Consider the following 25,709-nt stretch of genomic DNA (forward strand, 5'->3'; position numbering starts at 1 on the left):
AACAACTACGTACAATGACAGAAACCAAATTTGAGAACATTTTTTGATTTTACTTTTTAGGTGGCTCCATGTCCCATCCATTAACATGGAAGAGGTGGGATTCAAGACCTCCACTGCAGCCAGCCACCAAGCGGCAATTGAGACGCTCTGGCTCCACTTTTCTGGAGCTGTCATTTCTTCTTTAATTTTTAAATTTTTTTTGGTATTACTTCTTTTCTCTGCCTCCTACGCAATACATATGTGTTACGTTAACATCACATTTTAATTCTAGACAAAACAATTCTATAAATCTATAATTTACAAGTGGAAAATGTCGGAATATATAAATGTATACAAGACTGTACAAGCCTTGTTGGAGTTATATGATGGACAATAGACAGGCTGATGATTCCTCAACCATTGACGGTGCAAAGCAAACCACAAGCACTTTGGATTTACACATACACACGCACACACTGTGGCATCAGTTGCTATCAGCCTGCTCTCTGTTGAGTCCCCCCCCCCCCCCCCCCCCCCTCCTCTAAGAAGACAGCATCAGCACCTGAAACACCAGGAGGACCGAGGGGGGCTGTGGACCTACCGTTCCCGGAGATGTGGTTCTCCACCCCCCCGTGTCCAGCCGGCCTGGTGGCGACACTAAGTTGGATGGAGAGTCCCAGCATGTAAAGCAAACTCCTCAGCAGCAGCCGGAACGCTCCCATCTCTTCTGGTGTAGATCTGCTCCCCCCCTCGCTTCTTCTCACATCGGGTGGAGGACACGTCGGGTGGAAGGATGTTCTCTCTGTCTGTCTGTGGTGTCTTAGATCCAGGTGAGTTTTTGTCGGGCGGAGGAGTGAGGGACCTGAGAGGAGGAGAAGGAGCTGCAGCCTCTCTCCTCATCCAGCGCACTGACTGACGCTCTGCTTCTCCTCACTGCTCTGCACGGGGCGGAGGGACACTGCTCACTGAGGGGGAGTGACGCGGCTGGAGATGAAGCTATATCAATTATAAGAGGAGGGATATTCAACACACGTCTACTAGCCTTTATCTGGACCACGTTCCATTTTCTGTTTAACACTTTTTTATTGGTTTTCTTTGGGTATTCAATACAATTATACAATTATAATCACAAATCTGATGGATATACCCCTACCCACAATAAGACCCACCCACCCCCGGCCAGCCTACCCCATGCAGCGTGTATATATATATATATATATATATATATATATATATGTATATATATATGTATATAGGAATATTAGATTATTACAATATAATTGCATACATCACTGCTGCAAGACAAAGCAGAGAAAAGAAAGAAAGAGGAAAATTAAAATTAAATTAAAATAAATAAATAAATAAATAAATAAATAAATAAATAAATAAATAAATAAATAAATAAATAAATAAATAAATAAAATAAATCAGTAAATACGTAAATCCAATTTAAAAGAAATAAAAATAAAGGAGGGGGAGGGGAGGGGAGTCGGGGGGTTATCATCTACCACGTGCCATTTTGCACGCTTTTTATGTAAAGACCAGAAAAAACATTCCTAATGTCTGTATCATTATCATGTTTTATAGATGAATACATAAAACAAAGTAGAATAAGAAAAGATTTCAACAACCAGGTAAACAACATGGAGGCACTCCAAGCTATATTGACTATGTTACCATGGACAGTATTCTGATATCAACCTGATTAAGACGATAGTTTGAATAATGCCCAGGGCCGGGTCTAGACAGGCATGTATGAGGGGGCAGCCACAAATCTTGAGGGGGCATTGTGCTTTATTATATTATTATTATTATAAATTGGGATTTAGTTTGAGGGGGCACAACATTTATTTGAGGGGGCCAGGCCCCCTCTTGCCCCTGCCTAGACCCGGCCCTGATAATGCCGCGTTCTTTTTAATCTCCGAGCTTTGAACATCCGAACCCTGAGTCAGAAGTTGTAACTGGAGAACCACCTCCAGTCGGACTGTCGGCTCAGAAGGTCGTAGGAACCCCACCACTTCAAAATCCAAAATAGCCCCCCCTGTATCTACAGTAGCGATAGGTGTTTTTAGTTTGAATTTGCACAGTCACTAAATGTATCGTGCACATACTTTCCAATTACTGTCTGTGGACATTTTACTACGGTGTTAGTGCGTGAAATGCCGCGTAATGCATGTGTATTATGAACGACTAATGTAAATATTGTTCCTGCGCAAATAGAACACTACCGAGTCGGGTTATTCGGCGGTGGCATCATTCCGAGGCTGAGCTCCGGTGTGTGTTGTAAACATAATTTTCTGATTAACTTACAAATTAGGTTGAACTTGTAGTCAGAAATAATCCAACTACGCTCTGAAATATTCCGTCCTTAATCACATTAACTGAACATGTATACGTCTTTATTACATTTTAACGTCCTAATGGAGTTTTCAAATTTTTTTGGGACATCGAGTTACCGACACTGGCCCTGGGTGAAGCTTAACAAGATGGACAAATCAATAGAAGCCGTAGGGGTCTACGCTAGCATCGTACATTAAGCTATTTCAGGTTAGGGTTTTAAACTGGTGAAATAATGTTGGACACAATGCAATGAATCATAATCGGGCTACGTTCCTGTCACATGTAAACAGGAATATGAAGGGAATATTCCATAAGCAACTCATGTAAACACCATGATCAAAATAAAGTCTTATTCTGAGTAAGGCCAATAGTTGAAGTACATGTGTCCATGTTAACATTGTTTTCTAACAGAGAGGGCAGACAGCCTGCCTCAACTGTGTGTTGTGTAACATGAGATATTCTTTCATGGTGCTGTCATCAGGGTTTTTTGTATCCTTTGAGCAGGTTATTTATAGTAGGAGCTACAGATAATCGTGTTGTGCTCTTATAAGACATCACATTATGTATATATGCCGTGTGCACATTTTATAGATGCAGAAATTACTCTATTGTGACTGAGCAGCTAAAACAGATTAGACTCAGCTCTGCACCAGTTGCTGCGAACAATCCAAGAATCCCACATTCCCACAATCCCACAATCCCAGGATCCAACGCAGTATTTTAGTACTCCGAACATTTCTTCACGGTTTCCAGAGAGATTGAGAATTTACCTGCGGTGCAGTGTGGAGCGGCATGTGACTAATGTTCATGTAAATGCAGTTTAGTGGAGGATAGAGTTACATAGATAATAATCTGTAGCTGCTTTTTACACAAGTCTTAATCTCCTCACAGGTAGATTATCAGTTGCTGGTTATACAACCTCGGTTTTAAACTCAGGCGCTCACCAGTGCTTGTGGATATTTCTTAGCACTGCCAGAGACCCCAACACACAGATTACATTACCTGACTCCAATTACCCTCTTCAATTAGCCCCTTTATTGCAGAGGGTCATGTTCATTTTTCAGCCTCATAGACTTTCCATGAAAACATCAAAAAGAAAATAGCTCAAATGTTGTTCCTACAGCTTCCCATAATAATTGAACAGGGAGGGAAACAATGCAGAGGGTGTTATGTATGAAAACAGAATAATATATTGGATTTTTTTCTCTGTCCTACTACTGGCAGTGAAGCCTTTATAATGATCACCACGTGGTGGACAGTTTACCTCTGGGATGTCATTAGGCCCCATTTACTGAAAAATGCGCCATGGTAATATTTTTGCTACGCCACAATAAAACAGTCAGGCTACATGAATGTGTTTTTGCACTGTCAGATAACATGTAGACCATGAGAGCGGCCGAACTTCGACAGCAGCCGGGCTCAGGACCCATGCTGCTGTAGCCTGACAGCAATTAACAGCTTTGTTTTGAGCCCATGTGTTAAAATTATGACAGCATTGTGCGTGTGTGAACTCATATATTTACAAGGCTGCGATGCAGGATTGATCTTCCTTAGGAATCAAGGACATTTTAGATTATTTTAAAGTGCAAACAGTGCTGTTATTGCTGATTTATACATCTAAAGCCATCTTCAGACATAAACTCCGGAGAATGTTCGCTGAATCAGATCCAAGAGGCAGGTTGTAATGTATGAATTGTTCTGTAGAGATCACACATTTTTTTTAAAGGTGTCGCCGATAGCTCATCTTCATCTGCATCTTCCACATGCATGAGACGGCTTTTTCCTCTTGAGATATTTGTCTTTTCATTTTTGTGTCTATCACATGTGAGAAACGTCATCAACACCCCCAATCGCCTGTGTGAATCCTGGATCCAACCCACAAATTATTCCCTCTCTGAAAATCAACATCTGCCTGTAATTTCAGAAGTCTTAAAATTCAAATGCTATTTTGTCGTCTATATTCACCCACTGTCTCTGACTTCAGACAGACATAAATAAATATAGAGTGGTGTTAAGAAGCCAGCACAGGGCTGCCTCCTCCTCCTCCTCCTCCTCCTCCTCTGTCAGCATCATTATACTGTAGCGAGTGTCTGTTGTCTGTATATGAGAATGTTCATGGCTGGATGTGTCCGCTGGACGAGTTCAGCTCAGACACATGTCACACACAGTGATTCCACCTGACAGAAGACAAGGGTGGGTGCCATTACCCCTCCCTATCGTCCTTCTCTTACCTGTCCTGATGGGAGCTGAATCACTGACTCAAGATCCCCAAATTTTCTTTTTTTGGAAATAAGATTCTCTTTCTAGATTTACCTCAATGACACTGAGGCTGTAAGAGTCAAGTCGTGACAGCTGTTACGGACACTTTTATAAATAGTAATAATAACAAAAATAACTTTATTTGTAGTGCACTTTTCAACACAAAGTATAAAGCTCTTAACAGCAAGAAAGTAAATGGTTGGAATACAGAAGAATAATAACAACCGTAGCAAAATAATAATAACAATAATGAAAGATGAAAGAACAATGATAACATGGCACCCCGATCATTTCAGGGTTTTCTGTAAATTTTTATAATTTTTAGATTTTTTCAAACACATTTCTGAGATGGTGGATTTCTGGGACCAGAGATCTGTAAAATGGAGGAAGCTCTGATATTAGCTCGGTTGCACCATGGGATTTTATTTACATTTTTTTCAACTGAAAAAGTATCTTCTTTACCTCTTGAATATATACCACGAAGTCATGCAGCCTCAGGTTTCACCTCAATTTGCAAGGATGCCCTAACACCATTATCGTCCTATTACCTGGAGAGAAAGGGCCTCTCAGATGGGTCCTGCCAGGCCTAAGATTCTTACCTTTTCATTTTGTTGGCCTCAGTTAAAGTCAGGCTTGTTTCCTGAAATGTTCAAATACAGGTTACTTCTGGTGAGGGTCCATTTTAACAAGACTAAGGAACACTGGTAGTGGGCCTATACTTGCATTAGTGTTTCAAAAGAAGGACAGTATCTCTAAGCGATGGGAACAGAAACTCTGAGTCTTATTATTAAGAGCCCTGTGTACTGTATACTAAAAAGCTTTATGATGCCCTTGCCCCTGTTGTGCACTTTTCTCCATATGTGTGCTTACTCAATAACAGAATATCTTCTCCTCTCAGTCCCCTACTAAAGGAGAGAATCCCAAAAGCACAGCAGTGCACAGTGTTTGCACTCATTCATTCGGAAAATACAATTATTCTCCCTCCCCTCGGCTGTGAAATTGCTGTACAACTGCTGTTAAACACGCCACAGTCATAATCACTGATAAGAGATGCATGGGGCCGAGCCTCCTCTGCCAATACAATATGCAAACGACGCCCCGCCGTTCTACCCATCTTGTTACCGAGCGATATTAGAGTTTGTGAAGACACTTAGGAAAGGCAGCAGATGTGACGGCTGTCGGTGAGCGGCGGCGGCGCCCCCCCGTTCTCTCCCGACAACGCTGCTTCCTGCCGTGATCATGGTCAGGGACCCAGAGAGGGTGTGGCACAAAATTATTGTTGCAGGAATTTAGAGTAAGAAGAGAAGAGTAATAGTGTCACATTGAAGAAGAGAACTGAGAAATGTCAATTAGAGAATATTGTTTACCTTAAATCTTGTTAAATACTCGTTCACCTTGGCACCAAATGTGTACCCATTAAAAAAAGAGACTCAGACCCATTTATGCACCAAGTATAATTTTAGACAGTACAATGAGTGAGACAAAAAAGTTTGGTAAACAAACAGGCAGAGTAATCTGAATCTGTCAACGACCTAAATTTACTGTCACATGACCTCATGAAAGAATCAGTCAAACAAACAGTTTTGTTCTTAAGTGGTTTAATGACAATATGTGGCATTCACTACTTCAGTGATGTATGCCTTTAAGTGGGGTTTCTTTTATCTTCGGTAAACGTTTTGTTAAAGCCCAACAAATAAAGCAGATATAAGGTTTTATCCACATTGTTTATGTTGATGATCAAATCGCACCAACAAGCACATGCTGGTGAACAGGTGACATTCATCATACAGAAAGAGACAATTTACCAGCATGTGTTCAAGACAAGTTTGTGAATTTTGAGAATGTGTATTTGCATTAGGCCAGTTGAAATGGACAGATCTTTGTTGACCTCAGAAACAGCAGCTGGCGACGGATAAGCTTCATCTGTCAGGTTAAATTAACTATGATGTTTAAAATTCCGATTAGTCAGCTCTCAACCAACGACATCTTATGTTATCATCAACCAACCAATCAGCCTAACATCCTGATCTGATCTCACTGCGCTTAGACAAACATGAAACATCAGCTAGTATGAGACAGGACAGGTCATGTACTGATGGAGATTCTGACTGTAATCATCACTGAGTCAAATGTTTGCTTATTGTGATTTAAATCTTACATCATCTCCTTACTTTCCTTCTGGGTTAGTAAGTTAAGCAGCAGTGTTTGCTCATTAGTGACAACAGGTTCATTCTATTTATATTTTTCCATCTACCTATATATTTATCTGTACAGACTAAAAATTGAGAGCACTTCCTCCTCTGCAGTGATCTGTCTCATTTCTCAATCTCTTATAATGCAAAGCAATTGGTTATATATATGTTTCTATAATGATGTGTGGTGCATGAGGCAGAACTAGAATAAGCACCTCTGCCAACCAGTCAACCTGCTGCTCATATGCAAAGTCTGTCCAGAGTAAATATGTAGTGTTAACTAAACTGGAAAATTCCTCCTGAGAAATTTTGAACATGTGCCTGATGCCGGTTGAAAGGTTTATTTTATTTTGAAAATCCAGCTTTTGTGTGGGCTTCCAGACTTTTACTGGTGGTAACTCCCTGCCCTCGGTTGAAAACCAAGAACCAGTTGGTGAATCCCACTCTAAAAAAAAAAAATTCACACTTATGTGAGATATGAACCTATTTATTTAGATTGAGACCATTTTCAGATGCATATTTACATTGTGATTTGTGAATACTAACTACACAAATAAGTTCAGAATTGATTGATTTTGCATGTAGTTAAGAATTTGTTGGAGTGAAATAAGCATTAGTTGTATTCTGTCATATTTGTGAATCAAACACGTGCATTCACAGTGACCTGAAAGAGCAGCAGTCTTTGTGTGTTTACAGATACAGCTTTGTTGTCTCCATCAATGCCCATATGCAGCAATAACCAAGTGCAGTTATAATGAGATTCATGTGCACACGCTTATCAACCAGCTGCACGAGTTCACTCATGAAACCATGAAAATAATGAAACAGAGCAAACATGCAATCAGGAATTTACTACCAAATGTTTTATTAGAAAATATTTTACACACAAAATTCAAAAACAAACAAACCAGGTAAAGTGAGAGGAATGTGTATTATTATCCAACACCACTGAACGGAATCTGCAGCTCTGAGTATGTCTCGTGTTGGTTGTGTGTTTCGGTCAATCTATTATATTCTTAATTCCTACTGCTTTTGGATAAGAACATTTACATGCACGCTCGTCACTGGATTTTAACCATGATTCTAATCAGGATAAATAAAACATCTACTAATGAATTTCTTGTTTTTTGGAATTTCTCTTACTTTTTTCCCCCAAACCGGATGTGAAAGATTTAGGCAAGGTTGACTGATGTTATTAAATTCCTTTAAAAATGAATAAATAAAAATAAGAAAATGACATTACAATGATTGTGGCAGACAGCTACTTGGCAGTAAATTTGTGCATGTAAATATCCTCAGTGACTTTATCTTCATAATGTTACAGAAAATCGGACGACTGGATCGAGGTTACAGTCCAATCTGGTCCCAGATACGAACCGGAGGGCGTTTCGGTGTTCTCATGAGAAAGAACAGATTTGTTTGTGTATGCGTAAGATAGAAAAAGTGAGATTAGAAGCCTTCGACGAGATCCATGATCCTCTTCCGCTCGGCTTCTTTGAACTCGTCACTCTTCCCATCTCCGATGCTCTCTGCGTACTCTGCACAAGACAAAGAAAAGTCCGCGGATTAGTTGAGTCGACAGCTCAGGCTGGTCTCTCTGACTTTAGAGGCTAGAAGGAGCCAGGAACTCACACAACCCCCCCCCCCCCTTCCCCTACCACTGAATGGAAGATGTGATAATACGTTGTTTAGTCATATTCAGAGTTAAACAGCAGAATGAGCTTCAGTGACCTGATGACCACAAATGAGTAAAAGGTGAGAATACTGACAGCAACAAAATGTAGACACACATAGATTGGCCACATTTAAATATATATATATATTTACACAAACACTGACTAAAAAGTACATGTTATAAAGAGCAAACACTGACTTTTTAGAGACAAAGCTGAGAGACAGAGCATTTAATAATCTAGTCTAGACGGTCTCAAGTCATCTCTTTGTAACAAAAGTCCTATTACAAGACATTTCCTTGAAAAATTGCTGTCATATTGTGAGAAGTCCCAGGACGGTGACCGTGTCCTCCGGCGGTGAGCAGTAATCGGTCCAGGTGCATTGCGCCGTGCTCGTACTTCATCGCACTCTCCTGAGCGCTTTCTTCATTTTGTGCGTCTGCCTCCCACACGAGGCCTCGGAGACCGGCCGACAGTCGATCTGTGAGTCTAATGTGCAGAAAGAGAAAGTTGCAGCTGCTGCAGCCCCGGTGGAGTGAGGGGCATTTGCTCTGTCTCTCAGCCATCCTCTGTGCCGAAGCAGGGATTACAGATTAAACCTGAAAGAAGGGGGCTATTCTGATGAGAGCCCGCAGCCCAATCAGTTTGTTTTGTTTTTATTTTCTCTACCATATAAGGCTGGCTAACTGAAAAGTTTCTGATTATCTAGCTGCTTTTGTTAACTGTAGGTTTATAATCCTCGATAGGAATGATGCCAAACCTACAAAAGGCAGATCGAGGTTTTACTACAATAGAATTATTCCAGCATTTCCACCAGGGTTCTGAAAGAGTTTAATAATGAGAATTCAAAGTCATGGTATCACAAGGTTGCATGACAGCAGTAGAGGAAGAAGAGTTGATAATGTATTACTGAAACACTTTGTATCTTATGTTTTGAAATCCTCTTCCCATCCCGATGTCCATCGATTTAAAATCTGACCAAATTAAATTAAACTCTTTAAGGAAAAGTAGAAAATCAGCAATGTAAAAATACATTAAAGTAAAAGTCCTGCAAACAAATCCGACATAACTAAAAGTACAGATGAACAGTCATCACATTGTGCTTAGTGTCAAAATAGCTATAAAAACATTTTTTGGGATATAAACTATTTCTGACTATAAAATATATGTATAGGAATAAAAGGTACAATATCTCTCTCTGAAATGTCATTGAGGAGAAGGATGAAGCGAGCAAAAAAAAAATCCTGTACTCTAAATTGCACTACCCTCCATCACTGCATGACAGAGGAGTGCAGGAATAGATCAGACGGCATTTAAGTCTGTAGCAACGTCAGTTATATTTTGAGTTGTAAGGGAAGCAGACCAGTATCGTACGTGAACAGCTTTTTGAGTTTTCAGCTGAGCTCAGAAGACACGCAGAGGTCACTCCATCATTGGGTATTCTGAGGAGAGTTGGGCTGAGAAAGACCAAAGCGCTGGGAGTGAAGTTAAAAAGCGAGTCCAAGATTTGGAGCTGGGGCTGTGTGGGGGGGCTTGAATGGCAGCACCGGGGATTTGAATGTGATCCCTGGAGGTGTGGGATGCTACTCACCTAAAAATAGGTAGAATTTTAAGGTTGACTGAGAAAAGCAGGTTTTCGGGGACGTGGGAGCGATTCAACAGAGACATGAAAACCTACGGCCTCTTGTCATTGTTCGCCTGCCATTGTCCCCGTGTGTGTGTGTGTGTGTGTCTATAAATGGGGGTGCAGGCAGCAGCACAGACATAAAGGTCAGAGATTCTGTGACACCTCAACTCTCTGCAGAACCTTTTCTTTGGCATGCTGCTCCTCTCTTCTGCTGTCACCACGGCAACACGGCGGAGGGACAATACAGTACTGAGCATCGCTATTACTCAGGTCAGTGACTGGGACTGATCTGCCATGAGCACGAGGAGAATCATTTCCAGCAGCAGCAGCAGGAGCAGCAGCCACGGGGAGAGACACACTCCAGCATGTTGGAGTGTGATTACAGCTGCGGCTGGAACTGGTTCCATCAGTCAGGGGCAGTTTCACAAATGATCCTGTTGTGTGTTAATCTAATCACGCATTCAAATCATCAGAAGTTGTCACAGAGAGCGTCCCGGACACACACGTGTTGCTTCACAAATTAGAAATTAAAGCCTTTCTCTTGCTCTGTTAAGTCGTCTTATCGGCTCTCATCATCAAGACCAACAGAGGCTTATTATCTGGGTTGCAAAAACACACACATTGGTCTGTAATGCTAAGTGCAACATTGTCTCTAAAATATGAGTGTCCAAACATTAAAAAGGACACCCTGACACAAAACACCAGCTAATATGTATGGCTACAATCAGCCAGCCATCTGCCGAGGTGCGTTTCCAGGTCCTTTGAAGGAAAATGGCAGCATTAACAACTATCACCTATGTATTCATCAAATCAATGAGCATCAGGCAGCATATTGCTTCATTACAATAATCACAGTTTGGATCCCTGGAGAAATTATGTGAATCAGGCAGATGCTGCTGCCTTTCAAGACCAGGTTCCACAGCTACGTTTCAGTCGTACACTCGGCATTCTATTGGTTGGGGGAGTTTTGACTTATTTTTTTGCAAACAAAAGCACAAAAGAATAATGCAAGAGCAGAGGAGGAATGAGAGAGCAGACGTTTCATGTGTTAGCGCAGACGCAGCGTGAGCGCGAGGAGAAGAGCCGAAGCTGGAGTGCAGCATATCTGAGCACAAGCAGGGAATATTTCAGTGATGGTTTTGAGTATTCAAAAATCTGAACGTGAAATCAGCAAATCCTGCAGTCACACTGTCAAAGACTATGTTCTTGATTAAAGATGGAAAAAACCCCTCATAATAACGCCCCTAACAAAATCATTCTCCCCCCATCTGTGACACTTTCACCATCAAACATCGTGTCATCGCAGTGTTTTTTCTTCATCATTTGTTGTGGCACGTGAAGAAAAAAATGCTTCGGATAAAGCGAATATGAAGCAATTAAAAAGGGAGCAAAATGAAACGTCCTTCTACCTTGAATAAATCGTGATTTCTTGTGGTTTGTACATTGTTGGAAACATATTGGATAATTTTAGTGAGCAAGTCACCTAAATATAGAACATTGGACTCGTTGTTTTGAGACCTTTTCATGAAGAATTGTTATTATATCTTTAAGCCAACTTGAAGGCAAAGGAGACCATTAGGTTTATTTCCTATCAACTGAACGTCCTTCATTTCTACTCGTCAGACTGTTTCACAGTGCTCCATTAACATTACCCTGAAGGCCCATTAGTGATAAACATAACCTAATGTAACAATCTGTCAGCTAATTGATGTGAGAATGAGAGAATGAACGTAAAGTTTGACTACCTGGGATATGACCTTTCTGAAGTTTAATTTAAGAGGAAAAATCTCACTGCAGATTTTCACCAAGTCAGTAAAATCAATGTTCTTCCATGCAGGGTGCTAATCCTTCCCTCCTGCAGAACTGATTCTCATTCAGCGAACTAACGTCATTAAGGTCAAGACATCAGAGCCGGCGACGTACTCTGCATGTGCTTAACCTTTCTCCTGTGGCTTCCCATTGACCGGGGGGGGGGGGCACTTCAAATGGGCAAGGGCTCCACAGTGTGGCCTAATGAAAAGGGTGAGGGCAACCACAGTGAACCACACACACACACACTTTGAAATGGACGGAGGCACCAGCATCATGACGTTAGAGGTGCATATACACACACAGCCCCTAAAACACACAAACACAACACAATGCATGACAAATAAGCTGCGAGAAGATCAAGGCCGAGTAAGATGCACATTAATATGCAAAGACATGCAAGGGCTGACATGAGTCCAATATGCAAACTGTATCACAAAGGAGCAAACTCAACATGTACATATCTGCATACATTAGTATGAAAGAAAATATGCACATGAAAGCAAGCAGGGGCATGCACACAGAAACATGTAGGCATGCTACGGGCAAACATTAATTTGCACACACAAACAAAAAAATCTTGTTCGTAAGCAAAAAGTACACAGACAAGCAATGCACACCTTTATGCAAATATGCAGATGAATATGTGCATGCATGCAAAAGCATGCACTCACTGAAACACACAGAGCAGGGACTGGAGAACGGCCATGTTTGCTGGCACTGCCACGCGTGACGGATGGCTTTATCTACAGTGCTACATGCCACCGAGAGCCAGAGGGTGTGTGAGCGGAGCCGCGTCCTCGGGCTTTATCCGACAATGATACAGAAAGGATGGATGTCACACCGGGAAGAAAATAACACAACTGCCAGGGTTTTAAAAAGCAAACAGGAAACGAAGAAACAGCAGGACAGAATGGGACAGAGGGAAGAAGAGAATGAGCGACAGTGTGTGCTCCTCTCACAGTGGCAATATGAACAAATAACAGTTATATTTACACGGTGGGAGGCATTTCTTCTTATTGTTTTACCATCTGTACAGAGGTCATGTGAATAAGAAGCCCATCAACTCTTCTACTGAAATGTTTGAAATGCTGGATTGTATTCCGTGTCTCATCTGGCTTTTATATTAAATGATAGTCGGGACCATCATTATTACATTTCCACCTCTGCTCTTATGCTGTAGAAGTTTTCCATAAACAGAACAGTGTGATCACTTCTGCAAAGGAAATATGAAGAACTGACATTGGCACAAAACACTTGCTTGGATTATAAAAAACAAAACCTACTCAACCTTAAAAAATAGAAAGCTGAATTTTGACACCCAGGCTCTACAGTTGGCCCAAGTTTCTTTCTTTGTTCCAGAGAATAAGGAAGAATGACATTATTCATAGTATTTCATTATATTCCAGCGCAACCGCTTTGGCAGGCGAACAGCACGGGCTTGCTATCAAACGGCTGCCACAGCCAAAGAGCAGTGATTATACCAACATTCCCCCCCAAAATGTTGCTTCCCTGCCAGTGTGAGAAGCACTCAAAAATAGGATTTAAAAAAAAAAAATGTGTCAATGAAGTGCTTCTCTGAAAGTAATATGGTCTGCTTTAGATGTAGGGGCAGCACAAATTACAGCAAAAATACACATCTTTTAAACATTTTATTTTGTCTATTTGAATTTGTACTGAAGCCAGGCCAAATTTAAGAACTGATGAGGGCACAGAGGGAATGTGAGTTTTATTAAGACACAACCACGAGGGTTTGTTAATGGAGTTAAATCATATTTAGTGGGCAGAATTCATTGAAGAAATTAAATGACAAAAAGATGTGATAAAATATTAGTTTTATCAGTAACTGCATATGGAAGATTGTTTATATAAATCTTAAATTATGTTCATTATTGGGAGGAAGTTGCTTATTTGAAAGAGGAGCCTTTATTTGTAACCTGCCTCATTATTTATGTACAGTTCACCTTATTTTGGCGAGAAGCCAACATCATTTGCGCACAATTCCTCCACATGTTTACATTAAAAGGCTCCAGCAGTACAGAATAATTCATGCAGCTGCAAGAAATGAGTTTCAGTGAGAGCAGATTACTGCAGAGAAACCGGAGCAAAGCAGAACTGATTGGGATTCATTAAAAAGAGATCAGATTTTCTGTTAATTGAGAGAAACACTACATTGCATTTATCTGTTTGTTACCAAGATAGTTGTCTTTGTGTGCGTGTGTAACATAACTCAATAACACAAAGACCAATTTTCGGGACACTTGGTATTAACATTACTTGCAGGCCAGATATATTGAGTTGATGGATCAAAGGTCAATGTCCATGAATATGTGGTCTGAAAAACATTTCCCATATCCCAGATTATTGCAGCATATGTTGATCAGTAAATGATTCCGTATCATATGCTGTCATGCGGTAGGTCACATTATAAATAAGTTACAGAGAAGTCATAAAATTACCTGATGCATAAAAATAAAATGCATTCAACATATCTCTGCAGCTTATTGGACTATAGACATGACCCAAAGCTTATATAGACCAAAACAACATTTAGATCATATGATTAGAGTTATGTCATTATGCAGTCGCTATGAAGTCAGGCAATAACATCAAATGCAGTAGTGATGCATTTACTTTTGCATCATCATGATGTATGACATAGCAGGTATATACCATGTACTTGGCCCCTCCAATGCTTTTCATTGAGTGATGTGATTATTTAGATTTTTTTACTGTGTCGAGAAATAATAAAGTTACTCACCTCTCATTATGTGGCGTACTACTTTAACAGAGCCTCCTCTCAGGTTGAGGATTTGATGAACTCTCTGCTGCAGCTACATGGAGAGAAAAAAGAGGATCAGAAACACACTGTCGTTTAAGAGTCAAAGTGAAATTGAAATCCCATCCTGCGAATAAACCAGTGTGTATCTAAATCTTTATTTAATTATCAAAGACAACACTTGTCATTAATACAATTAGACCGAATTCAACTTTTAATATGGGACAACCATGTTCCTAGATCTAATTTGCCAACCATGACTCAGCAGATTTTGATATAATGTGACCAAAAAGCTTCCCCCCAACTTGCTAGGGATAAGCATTTAGATAAAGGATGGATGGTTTTGTATCAATGTTCATAGGCTATACAGGACTTTGAGGCTATGATGTGCTCAAGTCAGTAGCTCGACATAGAAAGTCACAGCATGTCTCCAGGCAACATTGGGCTGAGAGATGTCAGTCACTTCCACTGGAAACACCCACTCAAAAGGATTAAGGTTGAGTTTTTGTTCATGTTTGTTCACTGACGAACTAGAACTAAATGGAAAAAATATGCGCAATAGCCACAGAATTATAACAGCTCACATTTCTTTACCAGACATGAGGAGAATTTAAATTGAAGTCATAATACCAGCTAGGCGACATGATGGATAGTCATAGGAACTGCAATTTCAAGAGGAAACTAATTTATGATTAACACCTAAACAACATGAAGTGAGCAGAGCTTGATTGCAGCTATTAAAACTGTGGAAACAAAGAGTTTCTGTGTCCACTCTGAGACACCACAGCACTGCAAGACACTAGTGAAACCCAAAATAGTGGTGAAGGGAATGAGCCACTTGACTGCAGCGTCCATAAAACACATCTGAGTCCTGTCTGCTTTTATATCTTGTCTGATCAGATGTCCTCGTAACAATAATTATTGCGAGAGACACGTTTGGCAAACCAGTGTGTGTGTGTGTGTATACCTGTGCGATCCCAGAGTTGCTTATCTCCACCATAATGTAGCAGATCAACTGGAGGACGAATTGTCCGGCATCCAGGCGGCGAAGGTAGAACTCATCCTCGCTGCTGTCATCCAAGATCTCCCCACGACGAACCATCTCCTGCATACACACACAGACACACACACAGACAAAGTTACAACACACTCATGAAAAGAGATGTGCTTTAGTGCATGACGAGGTGAATACATCTTCATTTTCTGTTTTCTTTGTGTGGTTTTTCATTGTTCACTGCACGTTTCAAACAGATTCAACAAACAGAAAATCAGAGACTAAGTTTAATTTAGGTGTTATTTTTCAGCCTTTTCCACAAATCCATTTTCTCCATTGACCAGACACAAATCAATTGATTTCACGACAAAGCTGCAAAACAAAAAAGGGAGGGGGGAGGCCCACACTCACACAAACATACACACTCTTACATAGTTATCCATCTTAACAACCCTGTCAGTATGCCAATAACCCAGAGCTGCCAATACTCACACAGGCCACATTTATCATCATTAGAGATTAAGAAGCAGACCTGAGGGGGAGAGGGGAGTCAGGAGTGTGAGCCATTGGAGTGGGACAGAAACATAGAAACTGTCAAACAGTTTAAGCTCTATACATGAACAGTGGGAAGATAAATTACTGTATTGTATTAAAGCTAATGCTAAGTTTTTAGAATGAAGATTTCAAAGCTATTTTTGCTGCTACATATCAACATTTTTCAATGTAGATATTTTCCCAACAGGACCATTTGCACAACATGTGTTCATTAGATATATCAAAGGCACAGCTTAAAAGACACGTAGATACGCTTCAGACTTGGTTCCGTCCCGAGTGAGCCAATCACAAGTGGACAGCTCCAAGTTCCGGTGTGAATGCATGTAAATCAGAGTTCAATGGGTCTTGAGATCCGATCACACAGGCCATGTTCAGACCTGATATGAACATCCATCCTGAGAGATCCAATCACATGTGGAAAATCAGACTTTTACCCCGAGCACATGTGATGGAATCTCTCAGAACAGATGTTAGTACCAGGTCTGAACAGGGTGAATAGTGTTGACACCTTCTTCCGAAGAGTATTAAATTCTGATTATCAACATTCTAACAAAAAGGCAATGAAAAAACATGATTTTATTTCCCTGATGACTTTTATAATCTATTATTATCAAATGAAAGGATTATGTGCATTTATCGATAACTCTTTTTGAATCAACCAGCTCTCAGCTGTCTTTCTGTGTTCAGATTTGGTCGCAGAAATAAACTCTCTAAATCAACCTGTACCTTTATTGAGCTGCAAGTGTTCAACAGTACGTTACACTGTAGATCGAGAAAAAGGGCAACTTTTCAAACCGTTCCTAATGAAAACAAATAGCTTTCCGTGCCACGCTAAAGGGTACTACACATGACATTTAGATCTCAATGATTTAATCTCCAGGAAAATTAAAACCTTCAAAAAGGCTTTGTCCTTTAAGATCAATTACACCGTTAAACACAATAACAGCTGTGACGTTAAGCTCATTAACATGTGACAATGAAAAGGGCAGCGAGTGAGGACTACAGTGCAAGACTAGCTTGGAAAAAACACTTGAGAGCTGGGATGGAAAACAACATGTCAATTTCTGTGATGTATTAACAGACTGATTGAAATTTATTAGATATCAAAAACACCTATAACACTGCAACGCAGTCATTATAGGCATTCGAGATTACAGAGGAAAAAAATACTATTAAGCCCTACGCCTTATTTTCATTGTGGTCCTCTAAAATAACTCCCCACACAATAGCACAGAGTTCTCAAGCAGGATTTCATCGTGCGAGAACAGAAGTCAAGCAGATACAACAGAACACAGGATTATTAAACAATGTGAGTAGCTTGTTAAAGATGCCACATAAGGCAGGAAATTAAAACAAGAACCTTTTGTAGCCAGTGAATGTAGGGCATTTGTCTGTGTGTCCTCTGCGTAAAACACTGGCCCAGTATTCTTTTTTAGTACAAAAAGGACAGTTATCACATTTTAAAATAGTCCCGAGGCTCCGCCTTGCTGTCAACTAGCAGCCATTACATATGCAAAAAGAAAACCTTGAAACAAAGATATCTGAATATAAACTGTGTTCCCTTTATTTCCTGTAGGAGAAAAAGATTATCTCAGTTTCCAGGACAACTCAACTCATTATTCAGAGGCAATAGTTGCTGGCGGCAAAGTTGCACAAATCTTCCAATCCAACTTCAGCCAAGATAAAAAACACAGGATGTAGGCTTAACACTCTAATAGATAGGACACAAAACATAAATATGAACCCTGGGGGAAAGTTGAAAACAGCATGCACATGCAGCTTTTTGCATTTTCTGTCATTGTTTCACCCAAGAAGCAAGTTGACTTCCTGTCATCCTCAACGCTGCTGATTGGCCACCACTACAAAGAAGAGCTGGAGGCATTTCTGAGAAGGCCTTGGACAACTCAATTACTTCATATCCACATGTTTCCATTACAGCCGTCAGCTGCAGATGAATGGGACTTTATCTCAACCATATGAAGCCACGTGACTACGGTGCGGTCTATGATGTGTGTACTGGCAAGATTAGAAGGAATACAGTACAATTTACTGCAAGCAGAAATTAATTCCTAGAGCAAGGTAAACCATCAAGGCAACACAGCAATATCAATGAAACGCAGGATAAAGACTGGCTACATAGTGTGTTGTATATTGTTAGGCAGTGATTTACTCTCTCGGAACAATCCGTGTCACCATTATATAGACCAGTGATGCGCAACTGGGTGCGTGTGTGGGCCTTCCCTCAGGTTCTGGGACTATCATTATTAAGCTAAGCAATTTTGTGTGTAGATTGTCAGTCCTCCAGGTCATAATATATCCAAGTGCTAAAATCAGGTCAAATGGACTCGGTTGAGTTTCTTGAAGACGTTTCACCTCTCATCCAAGAGGCTTCTTTGGTTCTAAACTACGCAATTCTTTCTATAATCAACGGCTCATAGTGATGAATATGACGTGGGACAAATGTGATCACTAGAAGTTTCCACTGTTGAATTTAGTGGGGATGAGGCGGAACCAGGATAGACAGAGCCGGCTCGCAGTTCTCTTTCTCTGTCTATTATCTTCTACCGATAATGATTAATTAATGTTTCAGCGTTAAGATATGTGTATGGCACCAAAACAGAATACCATGTTGTATGTCTTATGTATATATTTTGCTCCAGAGATTTATACCATAAACCTTTTTCAGCAAAGAAACAGACATCTCACTTGATGATTCAACCAGAAGAGCTTCATGCCAATCCAATAAGCCACAAAAACCTATTCCCAAGTTTGGACACATGCAACAACACCTCTTATTAGGCTACTCTTTGGCAAAAAAGACATTTTCTGGGACAAGTCAATGGCTACACCCCGCAGGTGGACTGCTACGCTCAGCAGGGAGCCTCACAGTAATGGAAGAGAGAAAAGATGTTCAACACACACGATGAATTAAGTCAGACCTTTGAATCTGTGCAACGAGTGGAAGGTTTCAAACAAAGACAAGTGCATTAAATATTCATTATTCGGAGCAGAGGAAGTGGACATTTGGGATATTAAAACCCGGGCGGATGTGAGCAGCGTGGCGGTATTCATTACAGCGGCAGAGTTTTGTCCACTGGTGAGTCCTGACATTGCGGCCAATATCTTCTACGTGGCAGCACAGTCCCTCTGGCAACCACCAGGCAGAAGAAGCGGAGGAAGAATAACGTGTTTAAAGGAAGGATTGGACAAGTCAATTTCTACAACCTCAGGGGAGCCTGGCAGCCGGGCTAGAGTACAGACAAAGTAATAAGCAGTGATTTTCAGTCTCTGCCCCTCTACTGTAACTTAACTGCATCGTGTGTGCTTGTGCGATGGGGTTTGTACGATTATTGCAAGGATGTGTGTGTGCATTATGAGTGCTGTTGTGCGCATTTCGAACCATGCATGTGTGTCAGTGCCTGTGTATATGCTTTTGTGTTTGCTTTCCTGTGTGTGAGACAGTGGGTGTGGGTTAGTTTGTTGCTGGTTGTTAGTCATGTGCTTTCTTTCCGCTGGGATCCTTAGATGCAGAATTAAAGTTATTTCTTTGTCAGCACTTTGCAAAAACCCACTGTGACTCTGTGTGTACGAGTGTGTGTATGTGTGTGTGTGTGTGGGTAGGATGTAATGCTCTTTATGGAGCTTAAGCAAATGCTGAAAAGGGAGAGGTTAGATATCCTCATTAAAAACAGAGACACTGAGGCCGATAATGAGGTAAACTTTGAGGGGGAAAAAAAGAACTTTGTGAGAGCGTGAGACACCATGCTAATTTCAAGTTATGATAATCTCCGAAAGCAACAACAGCCCTGTGCTTTGGGTGCATATCAAATAAAAGAGAAACTGCAGTTCCCCAGTTGTATGCATGTGTGAAACAAAGAGTCACTGAAGCAATATTTTCTGCAAACAGAGTAGCCATTACATGTGATGCCTGGACATCGATAGCAACCCAGACATATGTAACTCTAACATGCCACCATATTTCTCCAGACTGTGAAAAGGTCTCAGATGTCATGCAGACCAAAGCTATGATTGACAGCCACACTGGTTCAAATATTGCAGATTTGCTGCGGGACATGGTGGAAGAATGGGGGCTTGTTGACAACGATCCTGTGTTGGTGACAGATAACGCCTCCATAAGGCAATCGCAGCACAGCTGGCGAAGTTAGTGCATGTGAAATGCTTTGCGTACCCTCTGCATCCCAGGTACAAGTGTAGCCGCGGAGAGTTCTCCACCGCTGGAGACATAGTTACAGCTCAGAGAAATGCTCTGAAACCTGAGCATGTGGATCAACTGGTGTTTCTGCACAAAAATCTGAAAACATGTTAGGCCTAAGCTGCCAGTACAAGGCCACTTTTGGGTTTGTTAAAACAGATTAATTTGTTGTTTTTATTAAAGAACTGATATGTCAGGTGGACATTCTTACAGCAAATAGAAGTCAAGTGAAACCAGAATATTATTGTTGCATCAAAAAACTAAAAGTAAAAACAACACAAAAGGCCATTTCAGTTTAAAAGGGAAAGGAATATGTATTTGCATTTATTAATAACTCTGTGATTAGAAACAGAATTATTTTATTTTACTTTTAAGATCTCTGTGGGCCCGAAGTTTAAGTCTTTTAAGTTGTGCGATCTTTAAGGCTTTGCCTTTGTTGCTTATACAGAATATTAAAGGACAGCTGTTGAAGTAAATTCTGTGCAGGTTCTAAATATGAACGGTACCCAACCCTTGTTGCAGGGCTGTTGCATTAGATTGTAGATTTTCACAGGTGGACCTAACTGACTGTTTTTATATTTGGTATTCAAATGGTATCTAGATAGTATCTAGATAAGTTTTCAACCTGATCACTTACACCTGGTATTAATGCATCTCCGGTTTCCACATATTGAGATAAGATGGCCTGGTCCAGCTCAAGTTACACCCTCTTCTCAGTTGCCAGGTCCAACAAACAATAAAGGAGAAGAAATATAGGAGATTATTTAATTCAATCTAACTGCGTTATTGTACCTGCATGCTTTTGGACTCACATCTTCACTCCATCCTTAGGGGACTTGATTAAAGTGAGAACTGAAGAGAGGACTACTTCTTGTGATTACTGGCTAATGGCTTATAGCAACCTAGCTGCCACCTCGCTGGTTTGGATTGTATGTTTGTATTGTAACGGTAGGTAAGTAGTCATTGTATGTGGACTGTTAATTCAATTACACTTGCGTTCAATGTAATCACAATGCATCTATGACTATTTCTCGAATTTTGGCGGATCAGATCACAATTAGTCCTCAACATGTCTTGGATGCATTTACATCTTCACTTTAATGTGATCAAGCTCTATCCTACTGCAAGCCGACACCCAAAGCACACTTTGATGCAAGGTGTAAATGAGGTAATAGCCACAAGTTGTTCTATTGCCGACTGTCTTGCCGATGCCATGAGCAGATGTATGCACAGAGCAACTTTTATTGAGACGGTAATAGACAATGTGCCTATTTGTTAACCTAAATTAACTCAAAATCATTGCTGAGCTCAGTGCACAGTTGTTAAAACAGAATGGAGAATAACAAAAGTAACAGCTGAAGATTAGTCAAGTGTTATTCTATTCAGGTAAGGTATGCATCATTTTCTTGTTGACTGGCAACCAAAGCATTAGTCTATGTGATGGCCAAGCTGGTGTAGCCATAAAGCTTTGTGATAATTAAATTCCTAAGACCTGACAACAAACTATTCTTCCACTAATACCTGTGCTGTCACATAATATACAGAGGCCACTGAGTGTATATATCTACAAAATGTTCACTGTGGTACTATTATTACACACTGTTACACTGCCACTCTGTGTCTCACTTCCAATCACCCACTTTATACAACTTGACACTGCTTCCTGCACTGGAACACAACACATTGCCTTGTAATGTAATTGCCTGTTACAAATGATGATATTGTTTCCTCGAGAACTCATTTATGAAAAACAAATTAGATGCATACGATCATTCGTTGTAGGAGTTAGACTAAAGAGAACAGAGGCATTTTGGTGCAATGCAAGAATCATAAAGCTGGTCTAATGAGATGGATTTAACAGGTACAAGCGCTTAACACAAACCATAAACCATTCCAAACACAAATGTGCTGCTTTGAGTTATTAGTGCAGAATTTCACAGTTGCCTAGCACTCCAGTTTTCTGCATCCTCAACGAAAGGATGAATTAATTAATGAATGTTGACTACTGATGGAAGGAATGATGGATTACAGAAATTGAGAGAAGACAAAGAGCAATGATGAAGGGAGGATAAAAAAGCTTCGACAGACAAAAAAAAGTTCACTAAAATCTAGGATGCTTAGGAGTCAGACAATGAGCGAGGGAAAACATTTAACAAAAAAATATGACATCTAGGTGTAAAATCAATTCTCACTTAACACAATTTTCTTAGAGAAAGTTTACTGTCAGCAATGCTAAACTAGTCCAGACACACACACAGACACAGACACAGACACACACAGACACACACACACACACAGACACACACAGACACACACACACACACACACACACAATAGAGTGAGAAGCTGGGTTGTGAGATACTAGGAAAGTGCACTCTCCTGTGAATTTTACAGTATTGAGGTTTGGCTTCGGCTATGTTTTGCTGAGCTTCATCAATCTCCAGGAGCTGTTAGGAACAAGGAGAGAGCAGAAAGAATGTTCTGAAAGAAAAGAGGTGGAGAGGGGTGATGCAAAGGTCTTATATAGTAAGGAGAAGAGAAGAAATACGAGAATGAGGAGGGAGGGAGTGAAAGAAAGGGAGGACGGAAGAGTTGATATGAAAGATAAACGGACAAAACAGATGGAAGCTATAGGATAAGATGCAGAAAAAGTGGAAAATTTGAGTGGATTACAAACAAGAAAAGTGAAACGGTGAATATCTAACAAAAGAGAATATGCAAATTTAAGGGACCACGTGGGAAGAGAAAAACAAGACACTTAAGCGTAGAAGTAGGATGGAAATGGACAGTTGGGTGAATAAAAGATAGGAAAAGAGGGAATAGTGAAACAGGACAGGACCGAGTATGGGAGTCAAAAGTGAAAACTATAGCTGGATGGAAAAGCAGCTTTAAGCAAGAGGAGAGAATCAGAAGGATAGAAAGAGAGAAGAGAGGTGGGAGGAAAATAAGCAGCTTATTAAAAGGGACTGAGCTGGAGATGCAGACAGAAAGCAGCAGCAGCTTTTTCCTTGCTATCCTCCTGAGAAATCTGTGGATAATGTGTCACAGAGGAAACACATTTTGCTTACCGCCCCTTAAAAACAGGTTTAACTGGGGAAAACCAAAAGGCACAGCAGAGAGAGATAAAACAGCGCTACTGACGGAACTGGGTTGCCGTCAACATCACCTTATTCAACACATCATGTGACATTTGCTTGAAGCTTTGACTCAAGCAGATTTAAAATATCACCGGAGTGGTTTCCGTATTAAGAGTTTAAGGAGAAAATGTAACCACCGCCTTTACTCAATCCATCTAGCTTCACATGATAGCCTGTAGAACTTCAACCATGCTGGGTTAATTACATGGATTGGTAATAGATTAAAGTGATATGAATTTACAGCAAACTAAATACACTAAAAGAGATAAAACTACACAACGAAAAACTGCAGAATTACTTCCTAGAAGTAGAATACAAATCTAAACAATGTAAAGCAGGAACAAATGCTAATTGATTTCTTTCAAATCTCATGGTCTCCATTCATATCCAATGATTTTTAAAGAGGGCTAAGAAAGTTGTGGAAAAAAGCAACAGCAGACTACATAGAGCATCAACATCCTTTAAGAAGAACAGAAAGTGAGATATCATCCATTTAGTGTGACTAAATCCACACAAACAGCCAAAATAATTGCCAGTTTTCAGCCCAAGGGTAAGTCCTACAACACCACCTCTCTGGAGAAATCACTCTTATATACTTCAATTAGATAGGTATTCTTTTAACCCTACATCTACGATCGATGCAGGTGAGGGGTCACTCCATCCAATAAGCCCTTGTCAAAACTCAGTAGAAAATCTGAATTAATAGGAAAACAAGACAACAACTGGGCTGCGAGTTGAAGACAGGGTTTGGAGGTGAGGGGGTTGTATCTGGGATACCAGGTGTTACCGTTAAGCCCGTAGGAGGCGCCGTGGGCCAATCAACAAATTGTCAAAGAAGTAGGGTGCCCAAAGACAAACAGTTTCTTCCTGTCACCTCTCAAATCCAATCCCACTGCCAACATCCATAGTACAGATTTACCACAGGGATTGAAACATCAAGTCGCATTAGCTCTACTGTCTGCCAAGTGAGAAAATGATTGAATCAAAAGCAAATTGAGTCTGCAGTCACTAGTCTGTGTAAGGGCATGCTAGTGTAAATGCTAATATCAGCATGCTAATATGTTTATGTAGAGGGGTCAACTGCGATGCAGCTGTAGAGTAAAGTTCACAATGTTTACCATCATCTGAGGCCACTATGTACACTTCATTTAATTAGCTTTTATCCAGATTTGATTCAAAACACTTCTGTACACTCCTCACAATAACACAAAAGATTTCTAAGATAGTATTTGACTGTATTGATATTCCTAGTAGATCTGTCTGCAGCACTATTTGCCTCTTACTCGGTCAATCGCTCCCACTCGCCTGCTTGCGCCATCGTCCATAAAGTTGTTACCGTCCACGCAGACAGACCTTATTGTTCGAAGTGTACGTATACCTAAATGACATTCAATGCAGCTCAATATACTCTCTAGTCCATGTGCATATCATGGAACACTGTGTTACTGCCATAGACTGATTCAATTCTGTGTAGACATTACAATACTACAGAGCAACATGAGTTACCTGGAGCCACTTTCTTTTATGAGTAGTTCACCTAACGGAGACACTATTTTTAATTGCTTAATTCTTGCACCAAATGTTGATGGAAGAATTTAAGTAGTTGTTACTGCCCGACTGGTTTGAGATATTCTGACCTCTATCAGGATTATTTATATGACCGGTCATTCGTCTAATCTATTCATATGTTTATAATAAGTTTATATTCATGCATCTTTTTTTAATAGACTTATAAGAGTCTGCAAACGTTCCACTGCCCTTGTGTCCTGTGCTTGAAACATCTGTTGGTAAAAAAAGTTCATGGAAGCTAGGATTCTTTTAATCCCGTTTTAATCTTGGATAAATAATACATTTTTGCTTTGCCATTAATAGGTGTTTTATCACTTTCTGCCTCCCATGTACCTGGCTCACAGTGTGGCTCTGAACTGGGAGGAAGCTAACCGTCTGGCTTCAAAGATAGTGGCACACACAGACAAGCCTTCTTATCACCAGGTTATCGCAGTCACGCTCTGCTCATCCCAGAGGAAGAGACAAGAGAGAGAGAGACGGACGAAGCAGAGAGAAAAAGAGAAAAAAAGAGAAGAGGCGAAAATGTCAAACTGTCTTGCCTTTTCTCGACAATCCCACCACGAAGTCTGTCTGAGAAATTAAT

At 40.5% G+C, this 25,709-nt stretch overlaps 2 protein-coding genes across 2 annotated transcripts in view; both read right to left on the bottom strand.

Annotated features, from left to right (window-relative positions):
• LOC133005802 (V-set and transmembrane domain-containing protein 2-like protein) overlaps positions 1-701 on the bottom strand; it is a 66,442-nt gene extending 65,741 nt beyond the window's left edge. The window contains exon 1 of the mRNA XM_061075593.1: positions 581-701. Within this exon, the coding sequence (XP_060931576.1) occupies positions 581-701 (121 nt within the window). The remainder of the gene's footprint in view (positions 1-580) is intronic.
• Positions 702-7,608: 6,907 nt separating this feature from the next.
• Positions 7,609-25,709, bottom strand: part of ctnnbl1 (catenin, beta like 1) — a 50,557-nt gene continuing 32,456 nt past the window's right edge. The window contains exons 14-16 of the mRNA XM_061074358.1: positions 15,626-15,763; positions 14,641-14,713; positions 7,609-8,308 (exon numbers count right to left, since the gene is read on the bottom strand). Of these exons, the coding sequence (XP_060930341.1) occupies positions 8,220-8,308; positions 14,641-14,713; positions 15,626-15,763 (300 nt within the window). The 3' untranslated portion in view covers positions 7,609-8,219. The remainder of the gene's footprint in view (positions 8,309-14,640; positions 14,714-15,625; positions 15,764-25,709) is intronic.

Source organism: Limanda limanda, chromosome 7, assembly GCF_963576545.1.
Source record: "Limanda limanda chromosome 7, fLimLim1.1, whole genome shotgun sequence".
NCBI classification, from domain to species: domain Eukaryota; kingdom Metazoa; phylum Chordata; class Actinopteri; order Pleuronectiformes; family Pleuronectidae; genus Limanda; species Limanda limanda.